This window comes from Salmo salar, chromosome 14 (genome assembly GCF_965601325.2).
Source record: "Salmo salar chromosome 14, fSalSal1, whole genome shotgun sequence".
Classification (NCBI taxonomy): Eukaryota; Metazoa; Chordata; class Actinopteri; order Salmoniformes; family Salmonidae; genus Salmo; species Salmo salar.
The window spans coordinates 40600793-40621135 of record NC_138304.1 but is presented as its reverse complement, the minus strand read 5'-3'; the positions used below and the strand labels follow the sequence as shown (position 1 = coordinate 40621135).

Genomic DNA, 20343 nt, shown 5'->3' with positions numbered 1-20343 from the left:
TAATGGTAGGTTAATTTGAACAGTGAGAGACAGAATAACAACAAAAAAAATCCAGAAAAACGCATGTCAAAAATGTTATAAAATGATTTGCATTTTAATGAGGGAAATAAGTATTTGACCCCTCTGCAAAACATGACTTAGTACTTGGTGGCAAAACCCTTGTTGGCAATCAGAGGTCAGACGTTTCTTGTAGTTGGCCACCAGGTTTGCACACATCTCAGGAGGGATTTTGTCCCACTCCTCTTTGCAGATCTTCTCCAAGTCATTAAGGTTTCGAGGCTGACGTTTGGCAACTCGAACCTTCAGCTCCCTCCACAGGTTTTCTATGGGATTAAGGTCTGGAGACTGGCTAGGCCACTCCAGGACCTTAATGTGCTTCTTCTTGAGCCACTCCTTTGTTGCCTTGGCCGTGTGTTTTGGGTCATTGTCATGCTGGAATACCCATCCACGACCCATTTTCAATGCCCTGGCTGAGGAAGGAGGTTCTCACCCAAGATTTGACAGTACATGGCCCCGTCCATCGTCCCTTTGATGCGGTGAAGTTGTCCTGTCCCCTTAACAGAAAAACACCCCCAAAGCATAATGTTTCCACCTCCATGTTTGACGGTGGGGATGATGTTCTTGGGGTCATAGGCAGCATTCCTCCTCCTCCAAACACGGCGAGTTGAGTTGATGCCAAAGAGCTCCATTTTGGTCTCATCTGACCACAACACTTTCCCCCAGTTGTCCTCTGAATCATTCAGATGTTCATTGGCAAACTTCAGACGGACATGTATATGTGCTTTCTTGAGCAGGGGGACCTTGCGGGCGCTGCAGGAGTCAGTCCTTCACGGCGCAGTGTGTTACCAATTGTTTTCTTGGTGACTATGGTCCCAGCTGCCTTGAGATCATTGACAAGATCCTCCCGTGTAGTTCTGGGCTGATTACTCACCGTTCTCATGATCATTGCAACTCCACGAGGTGAGATTGCATGGAGCCCCAGGCTGAGGGAGATTGACAGTTCTTTAGTGTTTCTTCCATTTGCAAATAATCGCACCAACTGTTGTCACCTTCTCACCAAGCTGCTTGGTGATGGTCTTGTAGCCCATTCCAGTCTTGTGTAGGTCTACAATCTTGTCCCTGACATCCTTGGAGAGCTCTTTGATCTTGGCCATGATGGAGAGTTTGGAATCTGATTGATTGCTTCTGTGGACATGTGTCTTTTATACAGGTAACAAGCTGAGATTAGGAGCACTCCCTTTAAGAGTGTGCTCCTAATCTCAGCTCGTTACCTGTATAAAAGACACCTGGGAGCCAGAAATCTTTCTGATTGAGAGGGGGTCAAATACTTATTTCCCCCATTAAAATGCAAATCAATTTATAACATTTTTGACATGGGTTTTTCTGTTGTTATTCTGTCTCTCACTGTTCAAATAAACCTACCATTAAAATTATAGACTGATCATTTCTTTGTCAGTGGGCAAATGTACAAAATCAGCAGGGGATCAAATACTTTTTCCCTCACTGTACCTACAGGAGCATATAAATGAAAATGGGTGTACAATAGACAACTACAATGAAAGAATAAATATGCGAGAGAGACTTTTCTGGAAATTGTCATTTATTTGTAAATGAAGGTATCATTCACATCCCCCCTGAAGACACATCCAGCAGACTGAGGGCCACTTCACTTTCCTTCATATTTATTTAACAAGCGATCGGACAACATTCCCCATTTACATCGTCGCAAAAATATACATTTAATACATGACAATACAAAGATAATAAAAGAGAATCCACATAAAGATAATCCTGCCTTGGTTCAAACCTCGATCCACAGAGAGCGTAAATTACCAAAAACACGGAGCCTCAAAATAAGGCATCATCGCTAAAGCAAGACGCATAACCTATAGACACATGCAGGCAACGAGCAATTTACAATGGACACTTCACAAAATTATTCTGTAGTATATTAAAATAAAGCTGCTATTATTAAGTAAGATAATACTCGTAATATCAAAATATGATACTCCTGTGGGATTTGGTAGAAATACCCATCTTTGAATGTAGTGTGAAAAACAGATTGTCACCAACGGCATTAGAATAGTTGAAGACAACGACACCAGTGCGCAAAAACGGACATGCTTGATCTGAGCCCTTTGTTACATTACATAGACACCGGTAAACAAGGTACTTAAGACAACTGGAGCTCCTTTCCCCCCTGCCTGCCTAGTTCCTTTTATTTAGGCTAATGGTACGTGGTAACCCACACCTGAACCTAAACATTAATCACCTAGAGGCACTAAAACCCAAACCATGTTAACACAACAAATATAGCCCAAGAGACATGTAAACATGAAGTTAGGAGGAACGTGTTTAGTTTATACACATAGGATATTCGTTTTTTTTTTTGGAAGAGCTGCATGTTCTAGGGAAGAAGTGGAGGGTAGTAGTGGAAAGGGAGATGGGGGGGGGGGGGTTTATGTAGTGATCTTTGAGACAGTGTTTGAGTGGGTGGATTAAGAGATGTTGGAAGGGGGTTTAGGGATGAAAATGGGAGGAGAACAGGGGCAGGTGTGAGAGGGGTAGGTGGCGAGGGGGCAGCGGTATGGGGGCAAATAGCCAGTTAATGGGGGTAGGGTATAAGCTGTTCTGTGCCTATTTCGACATAAAAAATGTGTCTGTTTCAGATACAATTCCACGGGTGCCGTGAAGGAGTGTAGCAACTAGATAACGAGGATAGAGTTATCGGCTGTGGGTAGGCCTCATCACAGTTCTGAGGCTCTGGGTAAAAAGGCGTAGCTGGAATTGAAACACCCAGAAAGACTAATAAAGTCCATGGTCATATACAGTACTATTTCCTCTCTTTCCCACCCACCCACACCATGGGGTGACACGTGTAAAAAACGACCCTTCTTTCAAATCCCCTTTTGGCAGCGGGTTGTATTGAACACACAGTCCTTGCGGTTATATCTTCTGAAGGGATGGGTTTAGGGTCATTAAATATTGTGTGGATGAAGGGCAGGTTGTAGGCGGGTGGGTTGAATAAAGAGAAAATAATACCTTAAATCCATAAATGTATCATTCTTGTGCAATTTATATCTTTAGGCTACATTGAGGTATTTCTTTCATTATCTATCTGGCATTAGTGCATAAGCCTAAACTTTAGGACCTACCTGTACGCGCAGCAAATAGCCTACACACCAATCACTTTTAGGAACAGGCAGAAAACAAGTCAATCCATGGAGGCAAAAAGGACAATGTTGGAGTTTCAATAAGAGAAAAGCTATGAAAGGAGAGTTGAAAATAAAGAAGGGAGGGACAGAAAAGTAATGTTTGGGAAAGATGTGGTGAAGCGGTAAGAGGATGATCGTGCCAGCTATGTTATGTGATGATTGTGAATTAAAAAACATGAGCTGGTGCACACCCAGACTAATAGTTTGTGTGGAGGTGCTGACTAACGGACAATAAACTATCAAAATAAAGAAAATCGCACACTCCATGTATAAACTCCCAGCAATTTAATGGGTATTTACCAACGTTTCGGCATCACTGTGCCTTCCTCAGGGTAGGAGGAAGGCACAGTGATTCCTGAAACGTTGGTAAATACCCATTAAATTGCTGGGTGTTTAAATATGTGATGATTGTGAGGCACAAAAAAAAAAAGTTGTCAGCCAAGACGGCCTTTAAATAGGCCTATGGCATGTCAAGGGAACTGTAGCCTAATGTTGAGATGGTTTAAAACAAACCTCTCACAGACTTAATATGAACTCCTGCAGAATTAAGCATTTGTTGCAGTAAAATGATACACTAAATGTAGGAAAAATGTGGACTTGGGAACAGGAGTGGAGAAATTATTTCTTTTTTTTCAGCATCTTGAGAGAATGTGAATGCTACAATTTCAAACCACAAAATTTGCATCCAAGCCTAACTGAAACCTTATCAAAAACATGTTAGGTTGTCCACAGCTTTCTATTTCCTAGTCCAACAGATGTCATTTGGGAATCTTGCGCATAAAACCGTAAAAAAAAAAAAAGTTATTGCATTTTCTCCCCAATCGCTAAACGTCTTTGCTCTGTGAAACTTTACCGATGTTAACTAGATTGAAGCATTCATTCTATTGATTTATGACATTCTAGAAAGCAAGGGTTTAGTTAGTCTTCTAGGGCAACATATGACAGAAGAGAAGCTATATGTATATAATTATAGACAAGTTGACTAACAAATAGCCTACCAAAATGTCAGAAATCATAAGCAGAAACATGTTTAAATAAGGCAAAAAAAAATCCCGCACCCTCTGCCCCCCCAAAAACAAAATTGTCCCGCACCCTCTGTCCAAAAAAAGAAATTGTCCTGCACCCTCTGTCCAAAAAAAAAAATAGTCCTGCAGTCTTTGACTAGCCTATAGTGCATTTTCTATATTTGCGGTTTAGGGTCGGGCCTCGGACGTTCACTTTATCACATATAGTCAGGTGGTTGCGGATGGGTTATTAGCAATTGCGGGTGTTAAAACAGCTGATCCAAGCACCACTAACACACTGTATGCAAACTGACTGTAGCAAGTAAATAATAGGAGGTCACTCTACCCTGTTACTTTGGCTTCAGCCCTCAGGCACACATGGTTAAGCCAGAAGGAGCAGATGGCTTCAAATCTAAGTTAGAACACAACACAAACAGAACAAAGCACTTGGGTGGGCAATGGAAAGTTTCCCTTTTTGATCTTTTGACCATATAAGAGTTAGCAAAAATAAGAGATAGCCAGAGAAGAGGAAGGCAAAGGGGTATAGCAGACAAAAGGAAGATCTCAATTGCATACTCCTTTTTCTCGAAACCCATTGGAAGAAAGGGTCAGAGGGGACAGACCGGCTGGCTTTCCCATCCAATGGGTTTGAGCAGGAGACGAGGAAAAAGCAATTGAGATCTTCCCAGTCAATGAAAGGCAGCCTTGCAGCTGTAACAGTACTAAACGGAGATAGTGTTATAGTGTTTAGAGACATAGTATAACTGGCCTGCAGAGCTGTGTGTATGCCAACAGATAATGACCATTCACTCCAGTTATTTACTAGCCTAGGTGCCCAACTGTTTCCAACAACACCATATATTTGCCTTGCCAAGGAAATGGCGACGTTGGCTTTAGTAGAAACAGGTAAGCAAACAGGCCAATTCTTCACGCAAGTTTAGACCCAGAGAAAAGCTGAACAATCACATTTAACAGGTATGGGATGGATTAGAAAAAGGACTATAAAATAAACAAAAATCAGCACTGATGTCCATGCAGGACTAGCCCCTGGGCACAGTTCTTGGATCAGCTTACACTCCGTACATCCTAACCTTAACCATAAGTGGGAAACATACTAAACTGATCTAAGTGCAACTTCATCCTACTCCTGAAGGTATAACAGGCTTAGACCACCAGAGGGCAGCAAAGGACAGCTAGAGCCAAGATCTAACTCTCCATGCCAGGGAGGAAAATAATTGGTGTGTATGGATTTTGTGTTTTTATATAAGAAAAAGAGTGTGCATTAAATTAACCAGATTTTGATGCAAAGATTCCCAATTGTGGAAGAACAAAACATATTTAACCATTTTCCCTAGAATTAAGGGCAATAAATAGGTGATTAAAGGTAACAATTTCAAGGCAATTTTGTTGCAGGTTTTTTTCTAGGTCTGCTTAAAGCACACCTCTGGTAGTGTTCATGGGTACAGGTCACCCATAATGACAAACATCTCCTCTAGTAACCCCATCTAGTGTACAGAGAATGAAAACGAAGATAAACCTTCCTTGTGCTAACCTTTCTCTCCATCAACATCTTCCTCCCACTTTTTCTTTCCATCCATCTTTAGGTGAAACTCAATCTAAGGTGACCTCATTTTAATTTCTTACACTGATATTTCCTTGTCCTGCTTTATTTAGATCAGTGATCATCAACAGGAGGAAGTCATTTTAGACTTTTGAGATGCCCCCTGTCATCTACCACTGTCCTCCCTCTCCTCATCCCTCCCTCCCTCCCTCCCTCTTGTTGTTCTGACAGTGTTACAGGGGCACCACCACTTCCACATAGTTGTTGGGGAAGAATCCTGATTGGCCGCGGATAGTGCCCTCCAACCAGTTCTCGTCGATGCGGTTGGTCAGCATGATGATGTCGCCCTCGCAGAAGCCCAGCTCACCCTCGTTCTCTGGCTCGAAGTCATACAGGGCCTTAGCGCACGGCTCAGAGGCTGGGGAGAAGGAAGGGGGAGGAATGTGTTGAAGAGGGAAAGAGAGAAAATAAACTTAATTTGGCATTCTACTGAAACGGATTCAGCAGCTTTGCTTTTCAAACCAGAACCACTTCCAGAGTTTAGATAAGTGAGAGGCAGGAAAGGAACTAGAACACTTCATAAACATCCAAAGCGCTGGGCTCACAGGGTTGAAGGGAGACGTTACCTGTTACCAGATCCAGTGTGCGGGGTTAGTTTAGTCCCTCCAGGATTCTGTTATCGCAATTTTTTTTTTTAGAAATCAACAATTCCTGCATATTATGCGAGGGCTTGCAAATTTGACCAATCACTGCACTAGTTCCGCAATTAAACAGTCAAATCATAGCAATATTTTCACATAAAACTGACCCATCACAGTACAAAAAGAGGGCTTGCAAAAATCAACCAATTACTGCACATTTAACGCATAATATGGTTCAATCAAGCCACACGTCAACAAAGTTTTTCGCTCATCAGTGCATTTTCACAAGTAATTTGAAAAAAATATTAGCATTTTGCCATACAAAATGTCAGAATTGCCTCCCGAGGGGCGCAGCGGTCTAAGGTACTGCATCGCAGTGCTAGAAGCGTCACAACAGACCCGAGTTCGATCCCAGGTTGTGTCGCAGCTGGCTGCGACCGGGAGATCCATGCGGCACAGCACAATTGGCCCAGCGTCGTCCAGGTTAGGGGAAGGTTTGGCCGGCCGGGATGTCCTTGTCCCATCACACACTAGCGACTCCTGTGGCGGGCCGGGCGCAATGCACGCTGACATGGTCGCCAGGTGTACTGTGTTTCCTCCGACACATTAGTGCGGCTGGCTTCCGGGTTAAGCGGGCAGGGTTGTGTTTCGGAGGACGCATGGATCTCGATCGTCGCCTCTCCCGAGTCGTACAGGAGTTGCCGCGATGGGACAAGACTAACTACCAATTGGATACCATGAAATTGGGGAGAAAAAATGTCAGAATTGCTGCAACAATGAAGTGAAGTGAGTCCGCTGCGGTAAGGGGTTAAAGCTTCCCACACACACCATTCCATGTTAGTAAAACTCTCCTGGAATGAAGTGAGCCGATTAAGTACCATGTTAATTGCCACTCTTTCACCCTCAATCACAGACTCTCACACACTCACAGTGTCGACTGTTCTTCATGGACCGTGTTCTGTGGAAGGACGTGACCTCTACGGGGGGGGATATATACATAGAGAAAGATCAGTTTTGGGCTGGTGAGACTACAATAGATAGATATACACACACACACACACACACACACACACACACACACACACACACACACACACACACACACACACACACACACACACACACACACACAGCTAAGGGCCAGTCTTACCTGGGGAGTATGAAGGGGGGTTGGCAGAGGGGGAGTATTCTCCATTTGAATGCTCCTGCTCTTCATAGTCAAAGGAGGCTTTGGGTTTAGGAGTGTACTCACGCCTGGGGCGAGACTGGGCCTCGTTCACCCTGATACAAACAGCAGAGGGGATGAATCAGTCACACGTAAAAACACACGGACACACACAACGACAACCAACACAAACAGCTTCAACTGAATTGTAGAAGTCCACACACACAGCTGACCTACCTGTCTCGGAGTTTTTCAGTCAGCTCCTCCAGAATCTGCACAGCCTGTTTGTGATACTGCAGTTGTGACTCGACCAGAGAAGCCATCTGACTCACCTGCTCTACCTAGAGACAAGCACAGAAACCAGTCAGATTCATCAATACAGGGGACTGGACTAGAAACGCCATTACCAGGGGGACTGGACTAGAAACGCCATTACCAGGGGGACTGGACTAGAAACGCCATTACCAGGGGGACTGGACTAGAAACGCCATTACCAGGGGGACTGGACTAGAAACGCCATTACCAGGGGGACTGGACTAGAAACGCCATTACCAGGGGGACTGGACTAGAAACGCCATTATCAGGGGGACTGGACTAGAAACGCCATTACCAGGGGGACTGGACTAGAAACGCCATTATCAGGGGGACTGGACTAGAAACGCCATTACCAGGGGGACTGGACTAGAAACGCCATTATCAGGGGGACTGGACTAGAAACGCCATTACCAGGGGGACTGGACTAGAAACGCCATTACCAGGGGGACTGGACTAGAAACGCCATTATCAGGGGGACTGGACTAGAAACGCCATTACCAGGGGGACTGGACTAGAAACGCCATTATCAGGGGGACTGGACTAGAAACGCCATTACCAGGGGGACAGGACTAGAAATGCACACGTCTGTTCTCCCCCCCCCCCCCCCCACACAACCCGAGGTCAATTTTCCGACTCTCGAAACTGCTTTGTTTCTGATTAACACACCACTAACATGGCACTGACACGTGTTGTACTCAGCCCCCTCATCTGATGAAATAAAAGGTCATTACCAGAGACAGGCCATCTAAGACAGGTTTGGCACATTCTTAGGTTGCAGAGTCATAGTGGAAAACTAGAATCGTTACCTAATACACATTGCTGTGACATAACTGTTCCACTCACTAGCTATGGAGTCGTGGCAAGCTGACTGCATACTGGTCCTGAAATACTCATCAATGCTAATGCTAACGTTGTTGCCAATGCTAGCCCCAGTGCTACTGCTAATGCCAATGCCAATGCTAACAGATGTTGAAGCCCCTACTGGGTATTATGGTTTGGGAGTATGAAGCCTGAATTCTGAACTTCTACCCAGCCAACCAATGGAAAATAGCCTCTTTCTTTTTAACTAAAGAGATTTTCCTTGCTACTGTTGTTTCTACTTGCTTTCGATGAGTTTAAGCCCATTTGTTGCTGTGAAAGTAAGCACTTTGCGACTAATTCATTTACATTTACATTTAAGTCATTTAGCAGACGCTCTTATCCAGAGCGACTTACATTTGTAAGAACCACCATACGAATAAAATGAGATTGATTGTTGCTGTCCATCTCTGGCATTATTCCCCAGATCCCTCAATTCTAACCCTTGACCCCTGAGCTATGTCTCACATCAGTCTCCAGCAGGTTGTGCATGGAGCTCTCTGCCATCTCTTTGGACTCGTGGAACTTCTCCAGGGCTGATCTCAGCTCCTCGTCTGGGATCTTCCCCTGGCGTTTCTTCTTATAATCGTAGTCCAGACGCCTGCCTTCCAACTTCTTCAGATGGTGCTGAGGAGGGAGGAGAGAGTCCTCCATTAGTTGATTGTGAAAGGTTAGAAAATAAAATGTGTAATGTTGACGGAGAGTTGAGAATCCCTTATTCATCTCATTCTAGGTCTCTACCTGGATGTCTTTGATGTCCTTGTCGACGACGGCCTGCAGTGGATCGATAAAGTTCTGTTTGACATCGATGTCCAGGGAGTCTTTGACCTCAGCCAGCCTCTTCATGGACTCGCCCACGTCCACCAGGGCGCCACCTACAGGACAAAGACAGTTACATGAGAGTGGGCATATATCCCCTAACCGGCCACAATAAAGGACAAGGTTCTTCTGTTGAGTACGTGGTCCCTACTTCACACACAAACACACCTGGAATTCAGTATTCTGAGAGCCAAAGGCTAGGGCACAAAGGTAAAATAAAACTTATGGTAGTTTATGAAATCAATCTCTTTCTTACCAAAGTTGGTGTCCTCTCCCATCTCTCGTCCGAACTTGGCCATGCTCTCCCCCAGCAGCCCCTCAGCCTGGGGGTAGCCAGGGCTCTTGACCTGGCCCCGCATCTTAGACACCGTGTTCAGCATGGTCAGCTTGGCCCTGGATGCTGGGTTGGGCTGCAGGTACTCCGATGTTTTAGAGATGACATCCACCACCGCTTTACTGGTCACATCTGCCCTCTGTGGGGAAGAGAAGGAGGAGAGACAGCGAATGTACAATCTACTCTGACAAAATGGATCGATTGGAAAATCCAGTCAGGTTAATAGGAGTGTATGTTTTTTTATGTTGGGGAGAGATCACTAACCTTCTCCAGATCTTTGAAGTCTTCATCCAGCTTGGTTCCCTCTGCACCTCCGACCTTCTCACTGACCATCTACAAAAGGACCAGGCAGAAGGAGAATAATAAGTTCAAGTCTTTTACATGAATTCTGCACAGGACATGACTTTTCCATCACAACAAAGCCGTTCCTAACTCAGACAGAACAGTAGCATATAGAAGTGAAATGATGCATGGACCTCGTGATGGAGAACGTGCGTTCTCCTCTAGTCTGTGCTGGTTCATTAAAAGGACATGACCAGGCTAGTCCTGGCAGTGAAAGTCTTCTAGGGCACACAGTCTCACTTCCTCTGTAGCAGCTCTACTCTGGTTAGCCCTGTATCAGCAGAGAAGACCTAACCACAGACCATTTCCTTTTATACAGTTACAAACATTTACAAAACGCAGTCACAGACAGGAACACTTTTTCACAGAGAGGGACTCGCATGCAAACAAGAACCAGAAGCATTGGGTTTATTGGCAGGTCATCATGACAGACTCATTATAGAGCCTATTCGTTCAACATGTGACTCAGTGCTGCCATCTTCAGGGCCTAGGCTATACAGTGCATTCGGAAAGAATTCAGACCCCTTGACTTATTCCACATTTTGTTACGTTACAGCCTTATTATAAAATTGATTAAAATAGTTTTTTCCCCCCTCATCAATCTACACACAATAATACCCCCTAATGACAAAGAAAAAACAGGCTTGAGGAATTTTTTGCGAGTCAATAATATATATATTTTTTTAAAACAGAGAGAGATCCTAGGTTTAGATGTCCACAACACTAGAAAGCACTCATAAAGACATATAGGACAGTTTATCCAGAGATGTAGACATGGCATTCAGACATGCTTCTGGTCTCTGTAGTAGCTATATAGAGCCTGTCCTCTTCCTCCTCTTCCTCCTCTTCCCAGCGAGGGTTATACGAGGTCAGCATGGTTACCGTTACTTCACCATGGCCTCCACTGTGCTGTACTCGCAGTGTATTTTGATCTTAGATAACTGCTGATACTACGATAGCTGATTTTCCACAGCAAACAAGGAAAACCCAAACTAAACTCTTTCCTCCTCTAAGAACCTTCTTGATGTCAGACATGGTCACCTATAGCTTGGGAAATAAACAATGTGACAACATAAGACAGTTTAGTTTCCCTAAAGAAATTGTCTGTGTCATGTTCCTTGCCAAGATTCTTCTGATTATCACGGTACTGTGGCTCAGTTGGTAGAGCATGGTGTTTGCAACGGCAGCATAGTGTGTGCAACGCCAGGGTTGTGGGTTTGATTCCCACGGGGGGCCAGTACAACAAAAAAAAATGCATGAAATGAAATGTATGCATTCACTACTGTAAGTCGCTCTGGATAAGAGCGTCTGCTAAATGACTAAAATGTACAAAAAAGATCAGTTACATAAGTATTTAGACCCTGTACGCAGTACTGTGTTGAAGCACCTTTGACAGTGATTACAGCCTCGAGTCTTCTTGGGTATGACGCCTCAAGCTTGGTACACGTGTATTTGGGGAGTTTCTACCATTCTCTGCAGATCCTCTCAAACTCTGTCAGGTTGGATGGGGAGTGTCGCTGCACATCTTTTTTTCAGGTCTCTCCAGGGATGTTAGATCGGGTTCAAGTCCGGGCTCTGGCTGGGCCAAGGGCATTCAGAGAGACTTATCCCGAAGACACGCCTGTCTTGTGCTGGTTGTGTGCTTAGGGTCGTTGTCCTGTTGGAAGGTGAACCTTTGCCCCAGTAGGAGGTCCTGAGCAAATTTTCATCAAGGATCTCTATTTTGCTACGTACATCTTTCCCCTCGATCCTGCATTGGTCTCCCTGTCCTTGCCGCTGAAAAACATCCCCACAGCATGATGCTGCCACCACAATGCTTCACCTTAGGGATGGTGCCACGTTTCCTCGAGACGTGACGCTTGACATTCAGGCCAAAGAGTTCAATCTTGGTTTCATCAGACTAGAGAATCTTGTTTCTCATGGTCTGAGAGTCCTTTAGGTCCATTTTGGCAAACTCCAAGCGTGCTGTCATGTGCCTTTTACTAAGGAGTGGCTTCCGTCTGGCCACTACCATGAAGGCCTGATTGGTGGAGTGCTTCAGAGAGGCTTGTCCTTCAAGAAGGTTCTCCCATCTCCACAGACAAACTCTGGAGCTCTGTCAGAGTGACCATTGGGTTCTTGATCACCTCCCTGACCAAGGCCCTTCAACCCCCATTGCTCAGTTTGGCCGGGCGGCCAGCTCTAGAAAGAGTCTTGGTGGTTCCAAACTTCTTCCATTTATGACTGATGGAGGCTACTGTGTTCTTGGGGACCTTCAATGCTGAAAAAATGTTTTGGTACCCTTCTCCAGATCTGTTCCGACACAACCCTGTCTCTGAGCTCGATGGACAATTCCTTCAACTTCATGGCTTGTTTTTTTCTCTGACGTGCACTGTCAACTGTGGGATCTTATATAGACAGGTGTGTTCTTTTCCAAATCATGTTCAATCAATTGAAATTTACCACAGGTGGACTCCAATGAAGTTGTAGAAACATCAAGAATGATCAATGGAAACAGGATGCACCGGAGCTCAATTTCGAGTCTCATAGCAAAGTGTCTGAATACTTATGTAAATAAGATGTTTATTTTTAATACATTTGCAAAATTTGTCATTATGGTGTATTGTGTATATTTAATTCATTTTAGAATAAGGCTGTAACGTAACGTGGAAAAAGGCAAGCGGTCTGAATACTTTCCGAATGCACTGTATGTCACTACATGAACACAGCAGATGGGTTAGCCATCTTTATAACAGTGTTCTTTAAGTCATGGAGACCCACAGTGTGTGCAGGCTTTTGCTCCATATTAGCAGTTTTACACACCTGATTCAACTACACATCAAGCCCATTGCCAACCATACCAGTTACATTTAAGCTCATCGGTGCGCAATAGGCTATAGTGTGTGTAATACCCACCTCAGTCCTACTGGGGCAACAATATTTTTGATGTGAAACTACAAGTTACCATTAGGGCTGGGAATTGCCAGGCACTTCACGATACGATATTATCACGATACAATATGTATTGCGATTCAATACTAATTTTATTGCGATTTTGTTAGGGCTGACCCCAATAAATCTTTCCAGCTCTCTCCCTTTCAATAACCACTCACGTGAAAGGGAGAAATGTCATGCTCTGATCTTGTGGAAACATTAAAAAAAAAAATTGGCCTACCTGATTACTCCTTGTCAGTGATCGACTTGGACTGAAATAGGTTCCGGTACTCATTTTGGGTTCTGGTACCGTTTATATTTTAGGTGCAGGAGCTAATATACTATAAAGAGGTACATGATGAGGACCAGCTACTGACAGCTTTAGTCCTCATTATGCTACATGACATAACTAGGAGGTGGGCCTGCCTGGGAGTGGGAATATATTTGTGGCGTGTTTGTTCATGTAATCAACATGTCTCTCTGGTGTGTGTGTGTTCATATGACTCAGTCCAGTCAAAAACCAGCTTTTTACATTAGCATGTGACTAGCATTCCGACCGAACACTGCCGGTGAATTTACTAAATTACTCACGATAAACGTTCACAAAAAGCATAACAATTATTTTAAGAATTATAGATACAGAACTCCTCTATGCACTCGATATGTCCGATTTTAAAATAGCTTTTCGGTGAAAGCACATTTTGCAATATTCTAAGTAGATAGCCCGGCATCACAGGGCTAGCTATTTAGACACCCAGCAAGTTTAGCACTCACCAAAGTCAGATTTACTATAAGAAAAATGTTATTACCTTTGCCGTTCTTCGTCAGAATGCACTCCCAGGACTTCTACTTCAATAACAAATGTTGGTTTGGTCCCAAATAATCCATTGTTATATCCAAATAGCGGCGTTTTGTTCGTGCGTTCAAGACACTATCCGAAAGGGTAAATAAGGGTGACGAGCATGGCGCATTTCGTGACAAAAAATGTCTAAATATTCCATTACCGTACTTCGAAGCATGTCAACCGCTGTTTAAAATCAATTTTTATGCAATTTTTCTCGTAAAAAAGCGATAATATTCCGACCGGGAAAGCGTGTATACGTACAAAGAGAGAGAAAATAAAAACATCTCGTGCCCTCGTGCACGAGCCTGAGTCTCAGAGTACTCTGACCAGCCACTATCCAAACGCGATAATGTGTTTCAGCCTGGGGCTGCCTCGATATCATTCAGCTTTTTCCCGGCCTCTGAGAGCCTATGGGAGCCGTAGGAAGTTTCACGTTACAGCAAAGATCCTCAGTCTTCAATAAAAAGAGCCAAGATGAACAACAACTTGTCAGACAGGCCACTTCCTGTTCAGAATCTTCTCAGGTTTTTGCCTTCCATATGAGTTCTGTTATACTCACAGACACCATTCAAACAGTTTTAGAAACTTTAGGGTGTTTTCTATCCAAAGTCAATAATTATATGCATATTCTAGTTACTGGGCAGGAGTAGTAACCACAATCGGGTACGTTCGGGTATGTTTTTTATCCGGCCGTGTCAATACTGCCCCCTAGCCCTAACAGGCTAACTATGATTCCACCAATTGTAACCTTTTACATTACTTTCAAAGAGGTACTTTTATTTTGAAGGCAAAACGCAAATTCCACTATTGTGTCTAATCCTTATTGTGGCTAGCTTCACAACACATACCCTGGTCTGGTCGAGCATCACTACACAGATGAAGCTAGCTGGATGCTTATAACGTTAGCTTTGGGCAACAGGGTTAAGTAGCTGGCTAGCTATTTATTTTCATGAACTGAAGTAAAATTTCAATAGGTGAACAACAAGTGTCTATCTAGCTAATACTTAAACACAAGGATTCCTAAATCATTGCTAAGAATAATGAAAATGACTGGAGTTTCTACTGGTCATTGTTTTCAGGCTGGTTGTATTGGTGCTCGCTAGGTACCAATCTAAAGCTAGCTAGCTACGCCAGAAGTTACGGTCGAACAAATAATGCTTTATTACCAACGCTGTATTGTAAACACATTGTTCGTGGCCAGTGTTTGCTTGTTTGCAGACTTTTTTTGTACAGCTTTGATAGTGCTACTGATAGTAGTGGTGGCGCTTGGCTTGCAAGAGCAAATTCAGAACACAACATTCTATAATAGAACTGTTATTTAACACGTCAAATAGTGTTATTGTCGAATAGTGTTATTTGACATGCATCTTTGACACGCAACGACCTAAACGGCGTTCCATAGAATGTCGTGAAGCTAATAGCAGTGACGCTATTACTGTGTAACTCTAGTAGGGCAACATCTGAAAACTAGCTCACTTGGTAACGTTAGTGTGTACCGGTGCTCGATCAGTCGCGAAAGCCAACATCACCCACGACAGAACGGTTGATTGTCAAGGGCAATGAATTTCATTATCCTGGCGTTAATGGATTTCGCCTTTTGAGTTGTCTCGCTGAAATTTTATTACGCTTTCAAATGACTGCTCGATCCACACAGCAGACATTGTGGGCTAGGTTAGAAGTGTAGCGCAACATTTTACGTTGCGTCATTACATCATGTACCTACAGGTATGCATGTCAGCTTTGACATCGATTTTACAAATCGGCGTTAAACTATACATCGGGCCGATACCGATGTAGGCATTTTTAAGCTAATATTGGCCAATTCCGATATGTTTACCGATATATCGTGCATCCCTATTTTTTTTAAAATTTAACCTCGAGATGGGAAAATGTGTTTATGAAGTTGAACATGTGCTCTTTTTATTTTATAACACTTCTCAAAAAAGGCCCCGAATTAGTGGAACAACCCATTAGATAATCCATGTGAGGAAGTGAGTGTGTGTTTACCGGCAGGCTGTTGACCGAGTCTGTTCTCCTGGCTTAATAACAACCCAGGAATCCGGTTTGGGCACTACTGCAACATTGCCAGGATTCCAAAGCACACCAGAGCCAGGAGAACAACTCACCCAACAATCACTCACAGCTGTGTGAACACACCAACAGACTGACCTATTTCCAAAACAGGCCCCTATAACATAGCAGATGGCCTCATAATAAGGGTCAGTACACTCAGACACCCACGCCCTCATTTCTCCCAGAGATATTTAATGACAGGGGTTTGAGAGTGACTAGGCCTTGCCTACTAGGTGCCTTCGTGCCCATTTACCCAAAAACCAGTCAGACTATTCTATAGTAGTGAGGTGAGTGGGACAGTCAGACCATTCCAGTTCACACACAACACACTGAGTTACATCACTAATTATGGAGGCCTCGAGAGTATTTACTACTAAAGATCAAATAGAAACTGTTAAAAATTGGCCTCTCAAAGTTGTCAGATGACTTCCTTAGGACTACTTACAACCTGTTCTGTAACTACTTCACTTGTGGCCAAATGCAGATTGTATTAGTATCTGCAAAGGCTATAATGTATCTCAGATCCATCCAATAACAACCCTTTTATTTGTGTTACACCACTAGTACTTCCTAGCCTCCGGTTTTCAGTGGATATGAAAAAAATATAGCCTGTGACGCAACATCCGCTTTTGGACGTGAACAAGTGACACTTTTCTTAACTCCTCCTTCACATTTACTGGATTGGTTGAACATTTCAGAAGAGAACCTCCCAACAGTTTTTTCCGCAAGACCAGTATGTAAGGAATCTAGTTTCAGGCGTTTCTTTTACACCTGTTAAGTACTTCCGAAACAGGCGATACATTCCACATAAAGGTAATACGCATGTTTGTATCCGGCGAGTACGTGCTAATCAGTGTGTGAGTGAGGAATACACCTGCCATGGCTGGTAGGCCTAGCCATGGAACCATCAATCATGGACTCATCTGCAAATTGGTACAATCACTCCAAACACATGTGAAGGGAATGGGAGAGGGGGAAAGGAAGAGACCAGTGTGGTGGCACTGGAATGTCCATCTCCCTCCCAGAAACACCAACCCTTCCCTGCGTCCCTCCTAACAAACGGACAAGTGAGAGTAACTTCAGAGGTGCATTCTGTGTTGTTATTCATGACATTGATCCATTGATATGACAATGAAGGCGGTACAGATAGGTCAAACTACAGATACTTATATACAGTACCAGTCAAAAGTTGACACACCGACTCATTCAAGGGTTTCTATTTTTTACTATGTTCTACATAGTAGAATAGTAGTGAAGACATCAAAACATATGGAATCATGTAGTAACCAAAAGTGTGATATATATATATATATATATATAAATAAATTAGATTCTTCAAAGTAGCCACCCTTTTCCTTTGACAGCTTTGCACACTCTTGGCATTCTCTCAACCAGCTTCACCTGGAATGCTTTTCCAACAGTCTTGAGAGTTCCCACATATGTTGAGCACTTGTTGGCTGCTTTTCCTTCACTCTGTGGTCCAACTCATCCCAAACCAACTCAATTGGGTTGAGGTCAGGGGATTGTGGAAGCCAGGTCATCTGATGCAGCACTCCATCCCTATCCTTCTTGGTCAAATAGCACTTACACAGACTGGAGGTGTATTGGGTCATTGTACTGTTGAAAAACAAAATTATAGTGGGACTAAGCACAAATCAGATGGAATGGTGTATCACTGCAGAATGCTATGGTAGCCATGCTGGTTAAGTGTGCCTTGAATTCTAAATAAATCCCTGACAGCGTCTCCAGCAAAGCACCCCCACACCTCCTCCTCCATGCTTCACGGTGGGAAATAGACATGCAGAGATCATCCAGTCACCTACTCTGCGTCTCACAAAGACACAGCAGTTGGAACCAAAAATCTCAATTTGGACTCATCAGACCAAAAGAGAGATTTCCACCAGTCTAATGTCCATTGCTTGTGTTTCTTGGCCCAAGCAAGTCTCTTCTTCTTATTGGTGTCCTTTAGTAGTGCTTTCTTTGAAGCAATTAAACTATGAAGGCCTAATTAATGCAGTCGATAATTAAGATGTCTGTTACTTGAACTCCATGAAGCATTTATTTGGGCCGCAATTTCTGAGGCTGGTAACTCTAATGAACTTATCCTCTGCAGCAGATGTAACTCTGGGTCTTCCTTTCCTGTGGCGGCCCTCATGAGAGCCTGTTTCACCATAGAGCTTGATGGTTTTTGCAACTGCACTTGAAGAAACTTCCAAAGTTCTTAATTTTCCAGATTGACTGACTTTCATGTCTTAAAGTAATGATGGACTGTCGTTTCTCTTTGCTTATTTGAGCTGTTCTTACCATAATATGGACTCAGTCTTTTACCAAATAGGGCTATCTTCTGTATACCACCCCTACCTTGTCACAACACAACTGATTGGCTCAAACACATTAAGGAAAGAAATTCCACAAATTAATTTAACAAGGCTCACCTGTTAATTGAAATGCATTCCAGGTGACTAATTCATGAAGCTGGTTGAGAGAATGCCAAGAGTGTGCAAAGCTGTCATCAAGGCAAAGGGTGGCGACTTTGAAGAATCAGAAATATATTTTGATTTGTTTAATACTTTTCTGGTTACTACATGATTCCATGTGTGTTATTTCATAGTTTTGATGTCGTCGCTGTTATTCTACAATGTAGAAAATAGTAAAAAAAAAACCTGGAATAAGTAGTTGTCCAAACTTTTGACTGGTACTATGTGTTATCGTAATACAATGTCCATGAAATGAGATCATCCTGACACAAAATAACTGATTGGTTGAGCTCAAATTAAAAAGGGTTTATCACATACAGCTAGATTAATTCCCCTCTAGTCTACACCGCTTTATCTATTCCTCCAAGGAAGAAAATGTTTTGCTAAACTCAGAGAAAGAGGTATTTAAAGTGAGTCATGTAAACGTTCTGATACGAAACTCACTAACGTTAGTTTGTTTATGTTTGCATAGAAGCATTTGCTGACACACCGAAATAATGGCGCTGTTTTCAAACACTGTTTTTATAGTAAATTGAAACAATGTGTCAATCTCATTACGAAACGCCAATATAACATTATGTGCTGAACTGACAGCTAGCCAGCTACTAGCATAGCCAACTCACTGGAGCTATGCAGATTTAACTTTGCGAGGACTTTTCAGGCCACTGAAGTTAGCCATTAGACAAATGTAAAAGTTAAATAATTTAGCTAATAAATAAAACATTTGAGTCAGATATTTCCTTGTCAAACGGCACATTTAACTAGTTAGCTATGTTGCACAAGTAATGCTAGCTATCCAGCTAACTTAGCTAGCTAACATACAACATAACGTTAGCCGAAGTAAAAAGTTGTTCACTGACCTGGCTTGCTTTGTAAAATTGTTTCTTGAAGCCTGCGACTGACATTTTTGATGCAGAATATAAGCTTCTTTCTTTACGTGCAGGTTGCTTTTAAATAATTGCTGAACGTTTGATTATAGGAATAGCTCGCTGAAGTTTCTCTTCTGCGTCGTTTTCTCCGCAGGGGACTAAACTTCCTTCACCGTGGAGTTTAGTCCTCAACAGTGGATCTCCTTCAAGCTAGTTTTCCTTTGCGAGTGGAACTTGCCTGGCAACCAGTCTACTTCCTGCAAGGCATAGTAGCTTCTGCTATACTGAACAAAAATATAAACGCAACAACTTCAAAGATTTTACTGAGTTACAGTTCATATAAGGAAATCAGTCAATTGAAATAAATTCATAAGGCCCTAATCTATCGAATTCACATGGCTGGGCAGGGGTGCAACCATAAATTGGCCTGGGAGGGCATAGGCCCACCCACTGGGGAGCCAGGCCCAGCCAATCAGATAGAGTTTTTCCCCACAAAAGGGCTAAAATAGATAAAAATACTCATCAGCACCCCCCCATGAACTGGCGTGGTTACACGTGGACTGTGGTTGTGAGGCCGGTTAGAGGTACTGCCAAATTCTCTAAAACGATGTTGGAAGCAGTTTATTGTAGAGAAATTAACATTAAATTCACTGGCAACAGCTCTGGTGGACATTCCAGCAGTCAGCATGCCAACTGCACGCTCCCTCAAAACTTACGACATCTGTGACATTGTGTTGTGCTACAAAACTGCACATTTTTAAAGTGGCCTTTTATTGTCCCCAGCACAAGATGCACCTGTGTAATCATTATTATGCTGTTTAATCAGCTTCTTGATATGCAACACCTGTCAGGTGGATGTATTATCTTAGCAAAGGAGAAATGCTCACTAACAGGGATATAAACAATTTTGTGC

At 43.1% G+C, this 20343-nt stretch overlaps 1 protein-coding gene across 2 annotated transcripts; it reads right to left on the bottom strand.

The window, feature by feature from the left end:
* Positions 1-1582: 1582 nt before the first annotated feature.
* On the bottom strand, positions 1583-19858 carry LOC106569519 (endophilin-A2). 2 transcript variants are annotated; one of them, XM_014140954.3, is made up of 9 exons: positions 19422-19858; positions 10177-10245; positions 9835-10051; positions 9501-9634; positions 9228-9386; positions 7824-7927; positions 7572-7702; positions 7351-7398; positions 1583-6198 (listed from the first exon to the last, which is right to left on the bottom strand). In XM_014140954.3, the coding sequence occupies exons 1-9, from the start codon at positions 19464-19466 to the stop codon at positions 6014-6016; spliced, it is 1092 nt and encodes a 363-aa protein (XP_013996429.1). In that variant the 5' UTR covers positions 19467-19858; the 3' UTR covers positions 1583-6013. The 2 variants fall into 2 exon arrangements, with proteins under 2 accessions (XP_013996429.1, XP_013996430.1); XM_014140955.3 differs by lacking the exon at positions 7351-7398 and having other exon boundaries at positions 19422-19857.
* Between the last annotated feature and the right edge of the window lie 485 nt (positions 19859-20343).